At 39.0% G+C, this 16,860-nt stretch overlaps 1 protein-coding gene across 4 annotated transcripts in view; it reads left to right on the forward strand.

Moving 5' to 3' along the window:
• The window catches only part of SBF2 (SET binding factor 2), a 547,644-nt gene that overhangs the window by 493,289 nt on the left and 37,495 nt on the right, over positions 1 to 16,860 (forward strand). For 2 of the 4 annotated variants that reach the window (XM_033206047.1, XM_033206048.1), the window contains 3 exons: positions 982 to 1,122; positions 2,156 to 2,251; positions 13,283 to 13,467. In XM_033206047.1, the coding sequence (XP_033061938.1) occupies positions 982 to 1,122; positions 2,156 to 2,251; positions 13,283 to 13,467 (422 nt within the window). The remainder of the gene's footprint in view (positions 1 to 981; positions 1,123 to 2,155; positions 2,252 to 13,282; positions 13,468 to 16,860) is intronic. The other 2 variants (XM_033206049.1, XM_033206050.1) reach the window with 1 other exon arrangement.

A 16,860-nucleotide genomic window follows, 5' to 3' on the forward strand; every position in this document is an offset into this window, starting at 1 on the left:
CCTCCCAAAGTGCTGGGAGCCACCGCACCCTGCCGACAACTAATACCTTTGAAATTGCAATGCATCTTACAGTTGATGTGATCAGAAAGAATAGTGTCATAGTTTAAATGGCAGTGTTTTTTATTGATAAGCAATGTTTATTCTTAGACAATAAAATAACAGTGCATCTTAGAATTGATGACATATTAAAGTTGATAAAATATAATAATGCTAATTATTTTCTGTTCAGGTTGTAAGAAAATTTATGAGTATCTGTTGTCCTTGTAGTGAGTCCATCCCCTATTCCTCTTTTAAAATGTCTGGGCCAATTTCAGTGATTCTGTTTTGTTTCACCCAAACCAGGCTCATATGCCCATCAACCCAGAATTGCTCTCACAATTGTGTATACTTTTTGCTCCTCGTTTAGACGGACCAGGGATTGGCAGTAGGTGCTCGTGTCTTCTCCCCATGTTCTTCCACTCTTCCCTCTACAAATCCTTATAGGCTCATGTCCCCTGGTGGGACTATGTGGCAAATTATTGAAATAAAATTACTGATATTGGAAAGTTCTTAACTCTACCCATTCTGGGATGTCAAAGGAACCCACTCCCAAACAATAACCTGGTAAGGATGGTTGGGGGATATCATCAAGGAGTTGTTGTTTGTAAATCTTCATTTTAAGTTGCTTGGATAATGAGAAGCTATGCCCTGTGCTTTCAAGGCCAATCTATGCTTGGAAGGATAGCCCTGTGCTGGTTTTCCAGACCTGGGCTCTTTCTGGAAGGATAATGAGGCAATCAAGAAGTAGGTATGGTAAAACCAGCATTACAATGGAGGATTAGCCATTTAATATACTGGCAATCTAAGTGGGGCTGGTTTCTATATTTGGGTGTGGTAACTTGTAGACTATATAGAGAAAAATAAGCATAGATAGATAGATAGATAACTTGTTTTGTTAATACAGAGACAGTTTATTTTATTCAATATATTTTCCTTTTATAGCTCCTACCTCCTCTTTAGAATCTTCCAGTAGCATAGAACAAGAGAAATACTTGCAAGCCTTACTGAATGCTGTTTCTGTCCATCAGAAACTCAGAGGCAACAGCACTCTTACTGTCAGACCAGCCTTTGCTCTATCTCCAGGTAAGACTTGATAATCCTTTTCTTCTTGACAGCTTCTAATGAAAGGTCAGTTCTGTTCCCAGGGTTATTTGTACTGTTGTTTGTTATTTGTACTATTCCTTCACCAAGACTTCTTAAAAGTTTTACCCGGAAGGATTATAAGTTTAACTCCTTTTACTTAAAAATCTACTACTATTAATGTCTAGTAAATAGTAACTAATTTTAGAGATTCAGTTTTTTCTTTTTTTTATTTTTTAGAGATGGGGTCTCACTGTGTTGCCCAGTCTGTTATCTAACTCCTGGGCTCAAGCAGTCTTCCCGCCTCAACCTCCCAAAGTACTGGGATTACAGGTGTGAGCCACCCAGCTCAGTTTTTTCCTTTTCAAAAGAGTAATTGGAGAGGAAGTGGGGAATATAAATAAAGTCACCCTTAATTCCCATATTTCTCTTTCATAGACTTTAAAATATTATTATGACATGGAATATGTAAGTGGAACATGTTTGTTAAATGTGTGTTTATTAAAATCATCATTTGTAAGTTTGAAATTCCCAAAATATCTACAACCTTTATGATTTTCAGTACAGTTTGTTTTCACGAGATTTGGATGAAGCCATTAAGACTTGTACTAATATTCTGTTTCAGTTATCATGTGATGGAACCCCAAAGGGTTCATGTAGAGGTAACCCTAATGTGTTAGACACAGGAGCATGTGACTTGAGAAGTTGGTCTCTTTGGCTTAATCAGCTATTTGAATTAGCTCAACATAAGCAGAAAGTGGCTTTTCTTGTAAAGTAACACCATGCATGCCTTGCTCCATTTATCATTAAATTCTGTGATTGCACTTGCCAAACCTAACTCTCTATAATCTTGCATATGTGTGTTATCTCTGATTAATAATAACATTGCCTTGTTATCTCTAATAAAGCTTTGGGTACTTAAAAGTACAATGTTTGGCAGCAATTAAACATGCTACACATGAAGATAACTTTTTGTCATTTGAGTAATGTTAACCCAAACAACATGGTTTTTGTTTTTCTTTTTGGCTGACTTTAGGGACTGAAAGGAGGACTTCAAGAATGTCCACTGTGCTTAAGCAGGTAGTGCCAGGACATTTGGATGTAAACCCATCCAATAGCTTTGCTCGAGGAGGTTAGTAAGATTGATTTTATAACTGAGCACTGATGCAAGCTTAAAAGCAGAAAGCATTTTTCTAGATAGTTGATATTTTAAATCAACTAATTATGGTTCAAATTGTTCTTAATTACCCTCTTCTGAATGAATGGTCAAATTTATTACTAGCATGATGACAGATGAACTTAGCCTCGTGGGACAAGAAGTATAATAATTGCTGATGTCATGTATATTGATAAGTTTGGGAGCATTAGGAGGTAAGGGGAGCATGTCTAAATGACGAGTCAGCCCTGGGAGTACTCCATGATACTCCAGATTTGCAAGGCAGAAAGACCAATCAATCACAGAAGTATAGATAGTTAAGGAGAAGTGATTCCAGATCCAAGGAACTCCAAGTCCTATTATTTTTGCTCTTGTCCTCTGAAATACTGCTTTGGAGAATAAGACATCGTGATATCTAGGTAGCTGCTGGCATGAGGAAATCGAGAAAGGCTAAGTATTCGTTCTTTTAAGCTCCATAAGGTCATCCACTTTGTTCTCTGGAAGTTTATGTGAGATTCTTTCACTCTGCAGAGGAAATTCCAGACCAGAATTTTTTTTTTTTTTTTAAGACAGGGTCTTACTTTGTTGCCCAGGCTGGAGTACAGTGGAACTATCATAGCTAACTAACTGCAGCCTCCAACTCCTGGGCTTGAGTAATCCTCCTGCCTCAAGCTCCCAAGGAACTAAGACTACAGGTGTGTGCCACCACTCCCAGCTCAATTTTTAAAATATTTTTTGGGACAGAGTCTTACTGTGTTGCCCAGGCTGGCCTTGAACTCCTGGCCTGAAGCAGTCCTCCCACCTGGGCTTCCCAAAGTGCTGGGATTACAGGCATGGGAAAGCACCTGGCCCCAGATATCTCAACTGTGAAGTCCCACTGTCTCACAATGGAGTCACAGAATCTTAGACTTTTCCTCTCATCCCCATAAAATGATGAATAGCCTTAAAAAGATACTAAGTAGGCCGGGCCCGGTGGCTCACGCCTATAATCCCAGCACTTTGGGAGGCTGAGGCAAGCAGATCACCTGAGGTCAGGAATTCCAGACCAGCCTGGCCAACATGGTGAAACCCTGTCTCTACTAAAAATACTAAAATTAGCCAGGCGTGGTGGTGCATGCCTGTAGTCCCAGCTACTGAGGAGGCTGAGGCAGGAGAGTCACTTGAACCAGGGAGGCAGAGGTTGCAGTGAGCCGAGATCGCAACATTGCTGGGCAACAAGAGCAAAACAAGAGCCAAGATCACTCCAGCCTGGACAACAAGAGCAAAATTCCATCTCAAAAAAATTACACACACACATATGTACACACTAAGGAAGTAATCTTGTTTCTGCTTGAACATCATCAGTAACGGGAAACTCATTTCTTCCCCCAAAATAATCCCTTACATTTGGGAGCAACTCTATGTGTTGCTTTCTCATATTGACCACCACTTTGACTTATTGGCCCTAGCTCAATCCTCTGAGGTTAGAAAGTAAGTGTAATCTCCCACACCTAAAACCCTTCAGGAAAAACTCTTGTCAGGCTTGCTTTCTACAAAAATCACTCTTTAAAAAATTCACTTTTTTCCCTTTTGAAAACCATACACATCCCCAATATTGGCCCTTTGGATACTTTCTTTTCCTGCCTTTAGTTAACTCTGAATATCCCCAGTTCAAATGGTTGTAGTCCGCTCACCATCCTTATCACTCTGAACACTCCACAGAGTTGAACCCAGCACTCTAGGTGTTCTCACAGCCTAAAACTGCATTCGGCTCCATCACTAGGTTAACCCATGTGGAGATTAATATCATTTGAAGTCCCTGTCTGCTTCATATGTGCTATTGTTCTTAAAAACATACTGGCCTTGATGGTTGCTTTTTGGACCCACTAGCAGTATTATAACTAGGAAATTTCATGTTTTGGGATGTGGACTGGTATTGTAGACCTTTGGACCCTGATTCTGTCTAGCAGTACATTTGCTGTTTTGCAAGCCTTTTGTCATCCATACATTTGATGATTGTTCTCATGTGATTCTTTGTTTAAAAAAATGTTGAACAAGCCAGAGCTAAAGACAAAGACCTACAGCAAAGTAACATAAACCTCTCTGAAGAAAAAGATCAATCTGTTCATCTATACTGGTTATGAGTCTTCCCACTAAAACTCACCAGGCCCATATTTCTAAATCTCTGTCAGTCATTTTAATCCACTACTTGCCAATCTTTCAAATAATTAACTGCATCACCAAGGGTTTTATAGTTACTTTGCTGTGACTTATTATAGGAATCAGTGCTTTTTTAAAAAGTAATTATAAATAGTCCATTGATAATCCATTCCTGGAATTTGGTTCAGAATCAACATAAAGATTCTACTTTACAAAATTCACTTTTTCCCTTTTGAAAACCATACACATCTCCTAGTGGTCATACTGGTTTTTTGGATACTTTCTTTTCCTGCCTCGTCAAAACTTTCTGTCATTGCAAGATTTCCTAAGAGCTTTCAACCTTCTTGAGTCATCTTTCCAATTACTGTGTCAGGCCTTGAAGTCGTTGTATTAGTTTCCTAGGGCTGCCATAACAAAGTGCTACAAATTGGGTGGCTTAAGCAACTATTGTCTCACAGTTCTGGAAGCTGGAAGTCCAAGATCAGGGTGTCAAGGGGTGTTCCTTCTGTCTGAGGGCTGTGAGGAGGAATCTGTTCCATGCCTTTCTCCTAGCTTCTGGAGGTTTGCTGGCCATCTTTGGCATTGCTTGGCTTTGGAAGCATTACCTAAATCTCTGCCCTCCTCTTCACATGGCATTCGCCCTCTGTGTCTGGCTCCAAATTTCTCCTTTTATAAGTACACCAGTCATATTGAATTAGGGGCCCATTCTACTCTACTATGACCTCATCTTAACTAATTATATATATTCTGAAGCACTGGGGGTTAGGACTTAATATAAATTTTGGGAGGGGGACACATTTCATCCCATTACAGCCATATATTTCATTTTTCTGGATTTTTAGAGTACTACTATTTTACAGTTTAAGATACAAACTTTGTTCTTCTCATCATTTCTTTCTCAGTGAATTTGAACTAAAAGATGGTATGGTGATTTTTCTCCTTAGGGTCCTGGTATTTCAGTTGCTAAGCACTCTTGTCAGAATTTGGCTTGAGATTGCATTTCCCCTTACTGCTTTATTTACCATATGAAAGTTTATATTGTCAGCAAGGCAAGTCAGTAATTTTTCCACTCAACTTTTAGAGAATGCAGCTTTCAGCAGATGTCTAGTTAACTGAAGCCCTCCCACCCACAATCTGATCTTGTATTTTGCCATTGTACACATCACCATGTTATCGATTCCAATATTTGGCCAGGTGGCCTATAATATAAATTGTGCTACACAATTGTCTCTACTTTTATGTTGGTACCGAAGATTCACGGATTTTCAACAATCTTTTTCTTTTTCTTTTTCTTTGAGATGGAGTCTCACTCTGTCACCGGGCTAGAGTGCAGTGGTGCGATCTTGATCTTGGCTCACTGCGACCTCGGACACCCTGGTTCAAGCAATTCTCCTGTCTCAGCCTCCGAGTAGTTGAGATTTCAGTCACATGCCTCCATGCCCAACTAATTTTTGTGTTTTTAGTGGAGATGGGGTTTCACCATGTTGGCCAGGATGATCTCGATCTCCTGACATCGTGATTCGCCCACCTCGGCCTCCCAAAGTGCTGGGATTACAGGCGTGAGCCACCCCACCTGGCCTTAACAATCTTTTTCAACTACATTATATTCTTTTTTAACACTGGCCCCCAGCTCTTGGCTTCTTTTATACAAGGGAATTCCCAGTAGTGGTTATATTCTTATGACTCCATTCTTTGTTAATCCTAAAGGCACCCAAAAGGCTGTATTTACCTTTTCAGATTAAAATCTCCTATTTAACTTATGATCACTATGTGCATATCTGAGGCAGTAATTATTATTTCTGACACCCTTTTTAATACTTTCTGCTGAAAATTACTGTAAATTTGGCTTGTTTCCTTATGACAGTTTTGTACTCCTAACCAGGTGCCTGTCATTCTGGTATCTTAGGCTAAAATCCAGGAACGCAAATCTCATTTTTTTACTCCATCTCTTAACTCTTCACTCCCAAAGCCTCCAAAACCTCCTAAAGTCCCAGTGATAAACTGGACAAAGAGATACAGCTGTTTCCTGACACCTTGAACATTCTCTGTGATCTCTAAAACTGTTTCTGTGTTTCTTCTGATAATGTCATTCCTTCTCAAAGTAGGAAGAATTAACTGGGGCAGGCAAGTTAAGGATCTCAGAAGATTCTCTATTATGTGAACATGCCAGGCAGACACACATTTAGACTGGCAGGGCAAGACTAGGTTAGACATGCCCATGCCCTGCAAGGAATTCATTTCCTTGTATCAACTCAAAGTACAGAGTCTCTTCATTCTTCCAGAGTTAGGTACCACTGTGGGAGGAGCCTCCTATCATCTAATTCTTCTTCTATTATTTTTTTTTAACCCTAACCCCTAGTTCTTCCTAGCCTTTTTCTTTTTGCTCCCCTATTTTCACATTTTTTTCATTCCTTTCATTTTCATACAGTCCTAGTTCCTACTTTTCTTATTTTTTTTTTTTTTTTTTGAGACAGAGTCTCGCTCTGTCACCCAGGCTGGAGAGCAGTGGCGCAATCTCTCTCACTGCAAGCTCCGCCTCCCGGGTTCCCGCCATTCTCCTGCTTCAGCCTCCCGAGTAGCTGGGACTACAGGCGCCCGCCACCACACCCGGCTAATTTTTTGTATTTTTAGTAGAGTTGGGGTTTCACCGTGTTAGCCAGGGTGGTCTCGATCTCCTGACCTCGTGATCCGCCCATCTCGGCCTCCCAAAGTGCTGGGATTACAGGCGTGAGCCACCACGCCTGGCCTACTTTTCTTGTTTCCACTGTGTGTCTCTCCTGGTCTGATGAGCCAGAGTTAAAATTGACCTTCACCTCTTTTTCAGTCAGGATGATCACTTTGCATTCAGCATGCATGTTGGTGAGTTCCTAATACAAGGGATGTATCCTTTTTTACACAAGAATCACTTTAAAAGAAAGAAGTGAATAGATCACATTGTTTTTCATTTAAAATTAAAATAACATTTAAGCCCAATGGGGGAAGCTCCTATATTTACAACTTCGATAAATTTCTTTGTTGAGTAGAAAAGTGCCTTGAGAAAATCAGTACTGTCTCTCAAATACCGAAATATAATAGCTGGGTATATTTGAGAAGTAGCCACTTGGAGGCAGCTTTTTAATTCTTCATCCTTTACATTTTAAGTTTTTCTCCATTTTATCCTTGAAATAACCTCCAGGATAGGTATTTAAAGAGGCCCAGGGAGATTAAGTGACTTGGCCAAGGCCACACAGCAAGTATCAGTACAACTGGGACTAGAATTAGTTCAGTATGGCATCGTATCAGTGCAGATATATTTACTGAATATATCTTGTGTCTCATGCACTGGGCCAGTTATAAGATCAAAATGATAAATAAGGCACCACATGTGACCTTAGCATCTCTTTTCCTTTTCCCCTTTCGTCAGAACAGAGTAGAGGAAATAACACCAGTGCTTAGGAAACACTGGTTCTCTGAACAGTAATGCATTCCTATGGGAAAAATGAACTGTGTCTTATCTTCCCTGAAGCAGTCCCCTTAGCCAGTTCCTACTGATTGGTTCCAAGGTCACATGGTTCCTCAGGAAACAGTACATTAAGAGTTTAGTTACATTTTAATTCAAACCATAGTCACACTACTTACTGTATGATTAAACAATTTAGGAAACCTCTTAATTCTCAGTGTCTTCATCTTTAAAATTAAGGTAATAAATAATACAGATTTTTAAGGTAGTTATGAGGAATAAATGAAATAATATATGTAAAACATTTAACTTAGTAACTAGCCCATAGTAGTATTTTAATAAATGTTAGTTGTCATTATTATTATTAGTTACTGTTATCATTGCCATTGCCTAATACTCTGCTGAAATGGGAAGAAAGTTGACATTTGCATTTAAATTGCTTTGAGCCTTACTGATCTAAGGCAAGAGATAGAAGGCATATGCCCTAGGTCTAGCCAGTGACTTTCAAACTTGTTTGATCATGACTCACAGTAAGAAATGTATTTTATATTTATATGTATACCTACCCATTCATTTTATATCACAATTCAGGTAGTAAGGCACATGCAAAATGTATAATATATACACTAAGGCACATGCAAAATGTATGATATATACACTAAAACAAAAGTTTTGTGAAACAATATTCATCTGTACCACATGCAGTGCTCATTAGTATTTTCAACTTTAATGTTTAATTTTGAAAAAGATACTGATTTGACCTATTAGAGTGACTTCCCAAGCCACTAAGGAGGATCCTGCAGTTTGGAAAAACACTGCCTGAGACCCTTTGCTGGTGTTAAGTGCCCAGGACATCTAGAAATCATTCAGGAAATCTAAGTAGACCTCACCACCAACAACCAATACACTAGTCTAATTCCTTTGGTTAAAATGACTTCCAGATGGGATTAGAATTCTCAAAGCCCCCTGCTGGCCCCATATCAGTACTGGCCATTTTATCATTGCTGATTTTCTACTAATTGGCCAAAACTTGGCAGTTTTTCATTGATGAGTCCTCTTTGGGGGAGTCCTTACTATTTTTTGTTTAATACCCCTCTTTTCACTCTTTCAGTGAAAATAATTGGGTTGAAGATATAATAATGAATCACAACAGCTCACAATGTATTGGTTTGCACAAAGTAAATAATCAACAAATTCTTTGAGTGCCTTATTTCAGGCTCTCAGCATGGATACAAGAATAAACATGATTGGGTGCTTGCCCTCACTAGCACATGTAAACCAAAAAGTACCTGAGACAGGTCTCAATAAATTCAGAAGTTTATTTTGCCAAGGTTAAGGACTCGCCCTGGAGACAGGTCTGTGCCTTTCTCCAGCAATGGTTTTGAGGGCTTTAATATTTAAATGAGAAAGAGGGAGGGTATAGTAATCCACATGTTACAAGAAAAAAGGAGCAGGTAGGGGAATGGTCAATTATGTATTTGTCTATAAGATAAAGTGAACATACCAGTAGTTATCTGTGGATAAATTTAACCTTTTAACTGTAGCTGTTGGTTTAGGAACAAAAGGAAAAGCAGCTTCTTGTTTGTCTCAGCTTTCAGCCAAATTTTTTCCTTTTGGCATAGTGAACTGGAGTCCTGAGTTTTTATTTTCCTTTCACACACACAATCTTGTAGAGTGAAAGAATATACAGATAATCATGATGCAATGTGATCAAAGTTCAAATAGAGCTCCCCAGCTTGGGAGCAGTCAGGAATGCCTTGAAGAGGTACTAACATTGTACCTGGATCTTAAGGGTTATGTAGGAATGTGTCGGGTAAGGAAATGGGAGAAATCATTCCAGGCAATAAGACTAGCATAAGAAAGTGTGATGTGTTAAGGAAGCTGTATCTCAGAATCAGGAACTACTCAAGCATCACTATCATCATCTTAGTGTCCCATTTTCAATAGGAAAGTTCAAAATTTTGGCAGAAAGGAGGTCAGCCAGCCAACACAGAGGAGGCCACACAGTGTGCCTTGGCCATGTCGTCCCAAGCCTTTGTTCTGTCTTGCAGTCACATTCTCTATCTGTCAGCCAGCACCTCTGCAGCCCTTACTTTCTGACTTCCTTTGGCCACCAGAGCCATCAGTGCCCTTCATTTTCTGCTTCTAAAGGAGTGAAGTGGGAATGAAAACTCACTTCGAATGATTTTTGTTATGTCATATGTTACACAATTTTGCATTATATAACTTAATACTACTATTAAAGATTGCAATCCTGACTGAATAAGTATAAAATCATTTCCTCTAATTGACTTGAGCAATTTGTTTGCTTGGAAAGTGCTAAAACTGCTCACAATTTTTGGTGTGCCATCATCATAAACTCCTTTCTTTCTGTCGGAAAAAATATATTACTCAAATTACAAAACTATTATCTCTAATACTGCCTATCATTTTGGTGCAAGTAGGGATTTTAAGAGAAGTCATTACTTCAGTCATCACAAGCTGTATTATTAGTGGTATTGGGTATTGTCACAGGGTTATGAATTTTTGCTGCTCATAAGTATTTATGGAAAATAAATGTAATTTCCAAATGAAAAGAGAAGGAAGATAGCGTGGCAATGCTTAATGCTCTACTGCAAAAATATGCCCTTAGTTATTCCAAATGGTTGCTAGAGCTTCATTGTTTCCTGGTGTGATGACCTTGCTCAAAGAACAAACGTGTTGTACAACATGCAGCATTCGCTAGTCTCCTTCAATATGAGGACCAGTGTGTTCCTAACATTTACACATACACACCCCAAATTCCTTAATTTTATTATATAAATTTGTTTCTGACTGAATGATAATCTTTAAAAGCTTATTCCATTTGGTATAATTTTTTAGTGGCACCTTCTGCTGTGTGCTGTCCATTTCATTGTGCTTATAATATTTATAAACAGGTGCTGAAATTTCATTTAACAGGTACTCAATGCATCTTTTTTTTGTGACTGCAGCTTTTTGTTTGTTAACTAAATCTTCTACTTTTATCATATTTACATTTTTCCCGTTAATTTTAAAAATTAAATAGCCTATTCTTCTCTTACTCAATCTGCTCTGACATTTGCTACTATATACATTTTATTTCTTTCTGTCTTTAATCTTACCTACCAGTGCATGGGTACAGAGATAAATGTTTTACTCAGTCAAATCCCAAATCTTCAGCTAAGGGAAGAGTCCATAATCAAGGTACTGTATTATGTGTCCTGATATGTCACTCTTTTAAACCATCTTCATGTGAAACTACATATGTTACAAGTAATTTTTTTGCATTTGTAAAATTATATCCTTTATTCTCATCTACATTCTGAATTTCCTCTGATTCCATTTACAAAAAAATTAATAATTGCCATAATGTCTAAGAAAAACTCATAAACTACATAGAAAGATTCATGCAGCCGGGTGCCGTGGCTCACGCCTGTAATCCCAGCACTTTGGGAGGCTGAGGCAGGCGATCACCTGAGGTCAGGAATTCGAGACCAGCCTGACCAAGATGGTGAAACCCCATCTCTACTAAAAATACAAAAATTAGCCGGGCGTGGTGGGGCACGCCTGTGATCCCAGCTACTCGGGAGGCTGAGGCAGGAGAATCACCTGAACCCAGGAGGCGGAGGCTGTGGTGAGCCGAGATCGTGCCATTGCACTCCAGCCTGGGCAACAAGAGTGAAACTCTGTCTCAAAGATTCATGCATGTGAAGCTTAAATGAGCAATAAAAACTTTTCTTGGGAACTGGTCTCCTGACCCCATAAATGCTTATAAAGAGAAAGAGAAGCAGAGGTGACATTATCATGGTGACTTCTGGTCACCTAGAAACATGACTTCGATTTAATACTGGGAAAAGACTAAAGCTTCTCAAACAGGCTTTCTAGATCTAAAGAAGAAAGCCCACTTTAGGGAGGCAGTGGGAAAGTCCTATATCCCTGTGACCCCATCACTGAGATAAACACCACAGTTCTACAGGCATTTATGAGGGCCTCTTGATTTGAGGGTGATACAGTGCTAGTCAAATTTGAGAATTAGTATATGCCTTTGTGTCTGGATGTTTGATATTTAATAGTCTCACTTGCATATAGAAATCGTTGATTTTTCTAATTAATATAACTAAGGTCAACTTATCTCACTGAGACTCTTCTAGCATTTTAGCTTGCCCTTTCTCTTAGAAGACATCTGCTTCTGGCTGGGTGCGGTGGCTCACACCTGTAATCCCAGCACTTTGGGAGGCATGAGGCGGGCAGATCACCTGAGGTTGGGAGTTCGAGACCAGCCTGACCAACATAAAGAAACCCTGTCTCTACTAAAAATACGAAATTAGCCGGGCATGGTGGTGCATGCCTATAATCCCAGCTACTCAGGAGGGTGAGGCAGGAGAATCACTTGAACCCAGGAGGTGGAGGTTGCAATGTGCTGAGATCATGCCATTGCACTCCAGCCTAGGCAACAAGAGCGAAACTCTGTCTCAAAAAAAATAAAATAAAATAAAGGTATCTGCTTCTGACTGTACATTTTATTCATTTATTTTATTTTATTTTATTTTAGAGACAGTGTCTCATTCTGTTGCCCAGTCTGTAGTGTAGTGGCGCTGTCTCGGCTCACTGTAACCTCCACCTCCGGGGGTCAAGCGATCCTCGCATCTCAGCCTCCCAAGTAACTGGGACTATAGGTGTTTGTTTTTTGTTTTGTTTTGTTTTGTTTTGGTAGAGACGGGGTTTCACCATGTTGCACAGGCTGGTTTCAAACTCCTGGGCTCAAGCGATCTGCCCACCTTGGCCTTCCAAAGTGCTAGTATTACAGGCATGAGGCACTGTGCCCATTACTAAATGTATAATTTCTCATTCTTCATGGATACTGAAAAAAAAACTATAATATAATCTTGTTTAGAATTACATCATTTTGGCATGATATACAAATATTAATTCCAAATCCAGCTTCAGATTTTAGTAGACTTATGAAGTTTCTATTTTATATCTTTAAATGTCATGTGAAATTGGCCAAATAAGCAGAAGAATGTTCCTTACTTTTTTCATGAAGTCCTGAGAAATTAACTCAGCATTTGCCTTGTTAGACTTTACTAGTACCTCCTGCCAGCTTGTTTTGTTTTCAGTGTCAATGTACTGTTTCTACTTATGATCTTAGTATTTACTTTTAAATCCTGAATTTACATCAAAATATAAAATAAGATTGATTTGGGGGGTTTGGTAGGTCGTTCTGAGGCTAAGATTGTGTGATTTTGAAATGCTGTATTGGATAATGCTTATGTTACAGAAGTAGCAAATGACCATATGACTTATGATTTTTAGATTAATCAACTTGCTATGACCTCTAAAATTGTAGCTCCAGAGCATGCACCTTTTTCCTTAGTCAGTGGTATTCCCACATTAGATTATCTCACTCCATGACTTTGGCTTTTGTGAAGGTGTGTGGGCAAGTCTTCGCTCTAGCACTCGCTTGATCAGCTCTCCAACATCCTTCATTGATGTTGGCGCCCGGCTGGCAGGCAAGGACCATTCGGCCTCCTTCAGTAACAGCACCTACCTACAAAACCAGCTCTTGAAACGGCAAGCAGCCCTTTACATATTTGGTGAAAAGTCGCAACTAAGGGTAAGATTTCTTTTTCTCACTTAGAAACTTTGTGGATACACTAGGGCTGTTTATAAAACATGTATCACAAACCAGGATTTGCTAGAATTTTTTTTTATAGCATGATTCTTAACCTGGAGTTAATAATCTCAAAAAATTTAGCTCTCCTTTTGAATTTATTTATATATATTAATTTTTATATAGATACATACACATATATACATATGCATATTTATTAGCCACGAAAACAAATATTTATTCATGACAGTAAAAAATCAACATAAACATCAGGAATACCAGGAAGTGTACATATGAAAAAAGAAATAAGGCTTCATCAGGCTGTGTTTTCAACAGCCTTGATTCAGTTTCCACAGGAAGCTGCCCATGGCAAAACAGATAGTTTTGTTGTTGTAAACCTACTGATAAAAAAGGCTATAGAAAGATAGAAGAATGGAGAGAGGAAGACTGTGGTGCCCCGTATGGAGGCAAGGCAAGGCCAAGTCTAGATTTTCTGAGTAACACTTGGTAAAACTTCTCAAGGCTATACGGAAAGAGACACATGTCCTAAGACATGTCAGAAAATTCAAAATACTAGATGCTAATCAACTGTATTCTTACTGTTAAGTTGTTGTGCTAAAGAACTTCACCATGCTGAGGGCCCATAAATTGTAAAGATGGTCTTTTCCTCCAAAAGCAACGATAATTCCTTGAATTTAATGTTTTGCAAGTCACACATTACAAAATAAATTTCATTACCATGAATAGGTGTATAGGACATGAAAGTTACCTGTTAACTCAGAAATCTCAACGTTTAGTCCAGTGCTCCAGTTGGCACTGGACAACCTAGAGAGACCTCTGGCTGAACCGTGGAGCAAAAACTGTGAGCAGAGCAGGGTGCCATTAGCAAGATCCCACATGCTTGGCTCTTAAGACGCCAGTAACTGAGTCATCTCTTCTGGAGCAGGCTGGTGGCTTTGCTAGCTCTTCTCCCACTGCCTGGACTGCTGCAACCACTTAGTCACCAGCCTTTAGGGTAAAGGGCATAAAACTGCTGGGTAATGCTCAATTTTTAAATCTGCATATGTGTCTTCTGATACAGTAAATAATTTTATATCCAGAAAATAGAACACTTTTCTACAGCAATCCAGGGTTGCTGGTGCCAGTGTCTTTTCCAGAGCACAGACTTCCCATGCTTCAGCACAACACTTACTCGTGATCCGAATCACTCACTCTCCGAGGTTTAGCTCCTTAATACTCCCCTCTGCCATTCTCTTTGCACATGATTTCTCAGATTAGCTGTGTGATCATACGTATTTGAGGAAGAAAGAGTTGGATGATGCCTTTTTCCTTCCCTCTCTTTTTTCTTTCTGTCTGTCCTTCCTCAATAAAGTATCATTATTATATAGTTTTAATTTTTTGAGACGGAGTCTCACTCTGTCGCCAGGCTGGAATGCAGTAGCATGATCTCAGTTCACTGCAACCTCCGCCTCCCAGGTTCAAGCGATTCTTCTGCCTCGGTCTCCCGAGTAGCTGGGACTACAGGCATGCGCCACCACGCCCAGCTTTTTTTTTTTTTTTTTTTTTTTTTGTATTTTTAGTGGAGACGGGGTTTCACCGTGTTGGCCAGGATGGTCTCCATCTCTTGACCTCGTGATCCACTTGGCCTCCCAAAGTGCTGGGATTACAGGCATGAGCCACTACACCCGACCAAGTATTATTATTTTTAAAAATGTAATCCCACCATTCTGGCACAGTAGTTGTCAGCAATTTTATATATTCCATTCAGATTTTATCTTTTATTCGATTTTGTGTGTAGAATATGGCTCTGTATCTGTCTGATATGTGCCACATTCTAGCTAGCACAATGTCATCCAGTTACAATTCCATACCTTTTTCTCCCAACAAAGAAGCATAAAGGAAAGTCAATAAATTACAGTGACTTATTCTGAAAATAATCTCGAATTTGACCTTTACCTAGGTAAATTCACATACTTTAATACTTGATTATTGGGAACAAATTCCTTCCAACCTAATGGAGTATCTCACTACTTTGGTTAGTAACTCCTGGCTTCTAAGATAGGCATACCTAGCTTATGTATAGTTGGGAAATAGGAATCTACCTTTCCTGAAAAGTAAACTATGTTTTGTCTATTATAAGTTTTTAAAAATAATAGAAAGGAACTCATGTATATCACTAGGTTCTTTATCTGAAGCCTTAACATCATGTTTCCATGTCGTATAGTAGTCTCCTTAACTATTTTAGTCACTATTCAACCCGTATTGTTGGATGTTTAGGTTTCTTTATCTTCTGTATATAAAATTACAGTCACAATTCCAAGCAAATAGGTTATTTTGTTATTTTTTTTTATTGAGATACCATTCCCAGAGGTTTTTTTCCTATTAGATTATTTCCTTAGAGTAGCTTCCTTAAAATGGAATTATTAAGACAAAGGAAAAATTATAAAGTACACATAACAAGATTTACCATCTTAACCATTTCTAAGTGTATGACTCAGTATTATTAAGTACATTCACGTTGCTGTGCAACCAATCTCCAGAAAGCAGTTTTACTCTTAGAAAAGCAGATGGTCCAGTAGAGTAATTTGGGCAAAATGAAAAGAAAGTGGAAATATTTTGAGAAAATTAATTCATTCTTTGGCATGAAAAGTTAGAGGACTTTTAAATCTTCACAGCTAGGTTATTAAAATGAAATATACCAGTAGGCCATCAGTATAGCATTCTTTAATTACAAATGCAACACTCATACCACACACAAAATAAATTCCATATGGATTAAAGATGTAAATGAGAAAGTACTCAAATAAATATAGGTTGATACATATATAATATTAAGTGAAAAAATATTATCCCAAAGATAGAAATGAACAAAGCCTTTCATGGTTCTTTTATGTAATTTTTTTTTTTTTTTTTTTAGGTGGAGTCTCACTCTACTGCCCAGGCTGGAGTGCAGTGGTGTCATCTCAGTTCACTGCCACCTCCATCTCCGGGGTTCAAGTGATTCTCCTGCCTCAGCCTCCTGAGTAGCTGGGATTACAGGTGCCCGTCACCACACCTGGCTATTTTTTGTATTTTTAGTAGAGATGGGGTTTCACCATGTTGGCCAGGCTGGTCTTGAACTCCTGACCTCAGGTAATCTGCCTGCCTTGGCCTCCCAAATTGCTGGGATTACAGGCATGAGCCACCATGCCCAGCCATGTAATTTTGTATTATTGACTTTTAAGAAGTAGGGCCGGGCGAAGTAGCTCACACCTGTAATCTCAGCACTTTGGGAGGCCGAGGTGGGCGGATCACAAGGTCAAAAGATCAAGACCATCCTGGCCAACATGGTGAAAGCTCATCTCTACTAAAAATGCAAAAATTAGCTGGGCGTGGTAGTGTACGACTATAGTCCCA

Source organism: Trachypithecus francoisi, unplaced genomic scaffold, assembly GCF_009764315.1.
Source record: "Trachypithecus francoisi isolate TF-2019V2 unplaced genomic scaffold, Tfra_2.0 Lachesis_group8, whole genome shotgun sequence".
Classification (NCBI taxonomy): Eukaryota; Metazoa; Chordata; class Mammalia; order Primates; family Cercopithecidae; genus Trachypithecus; species Trachypithecus francoisi.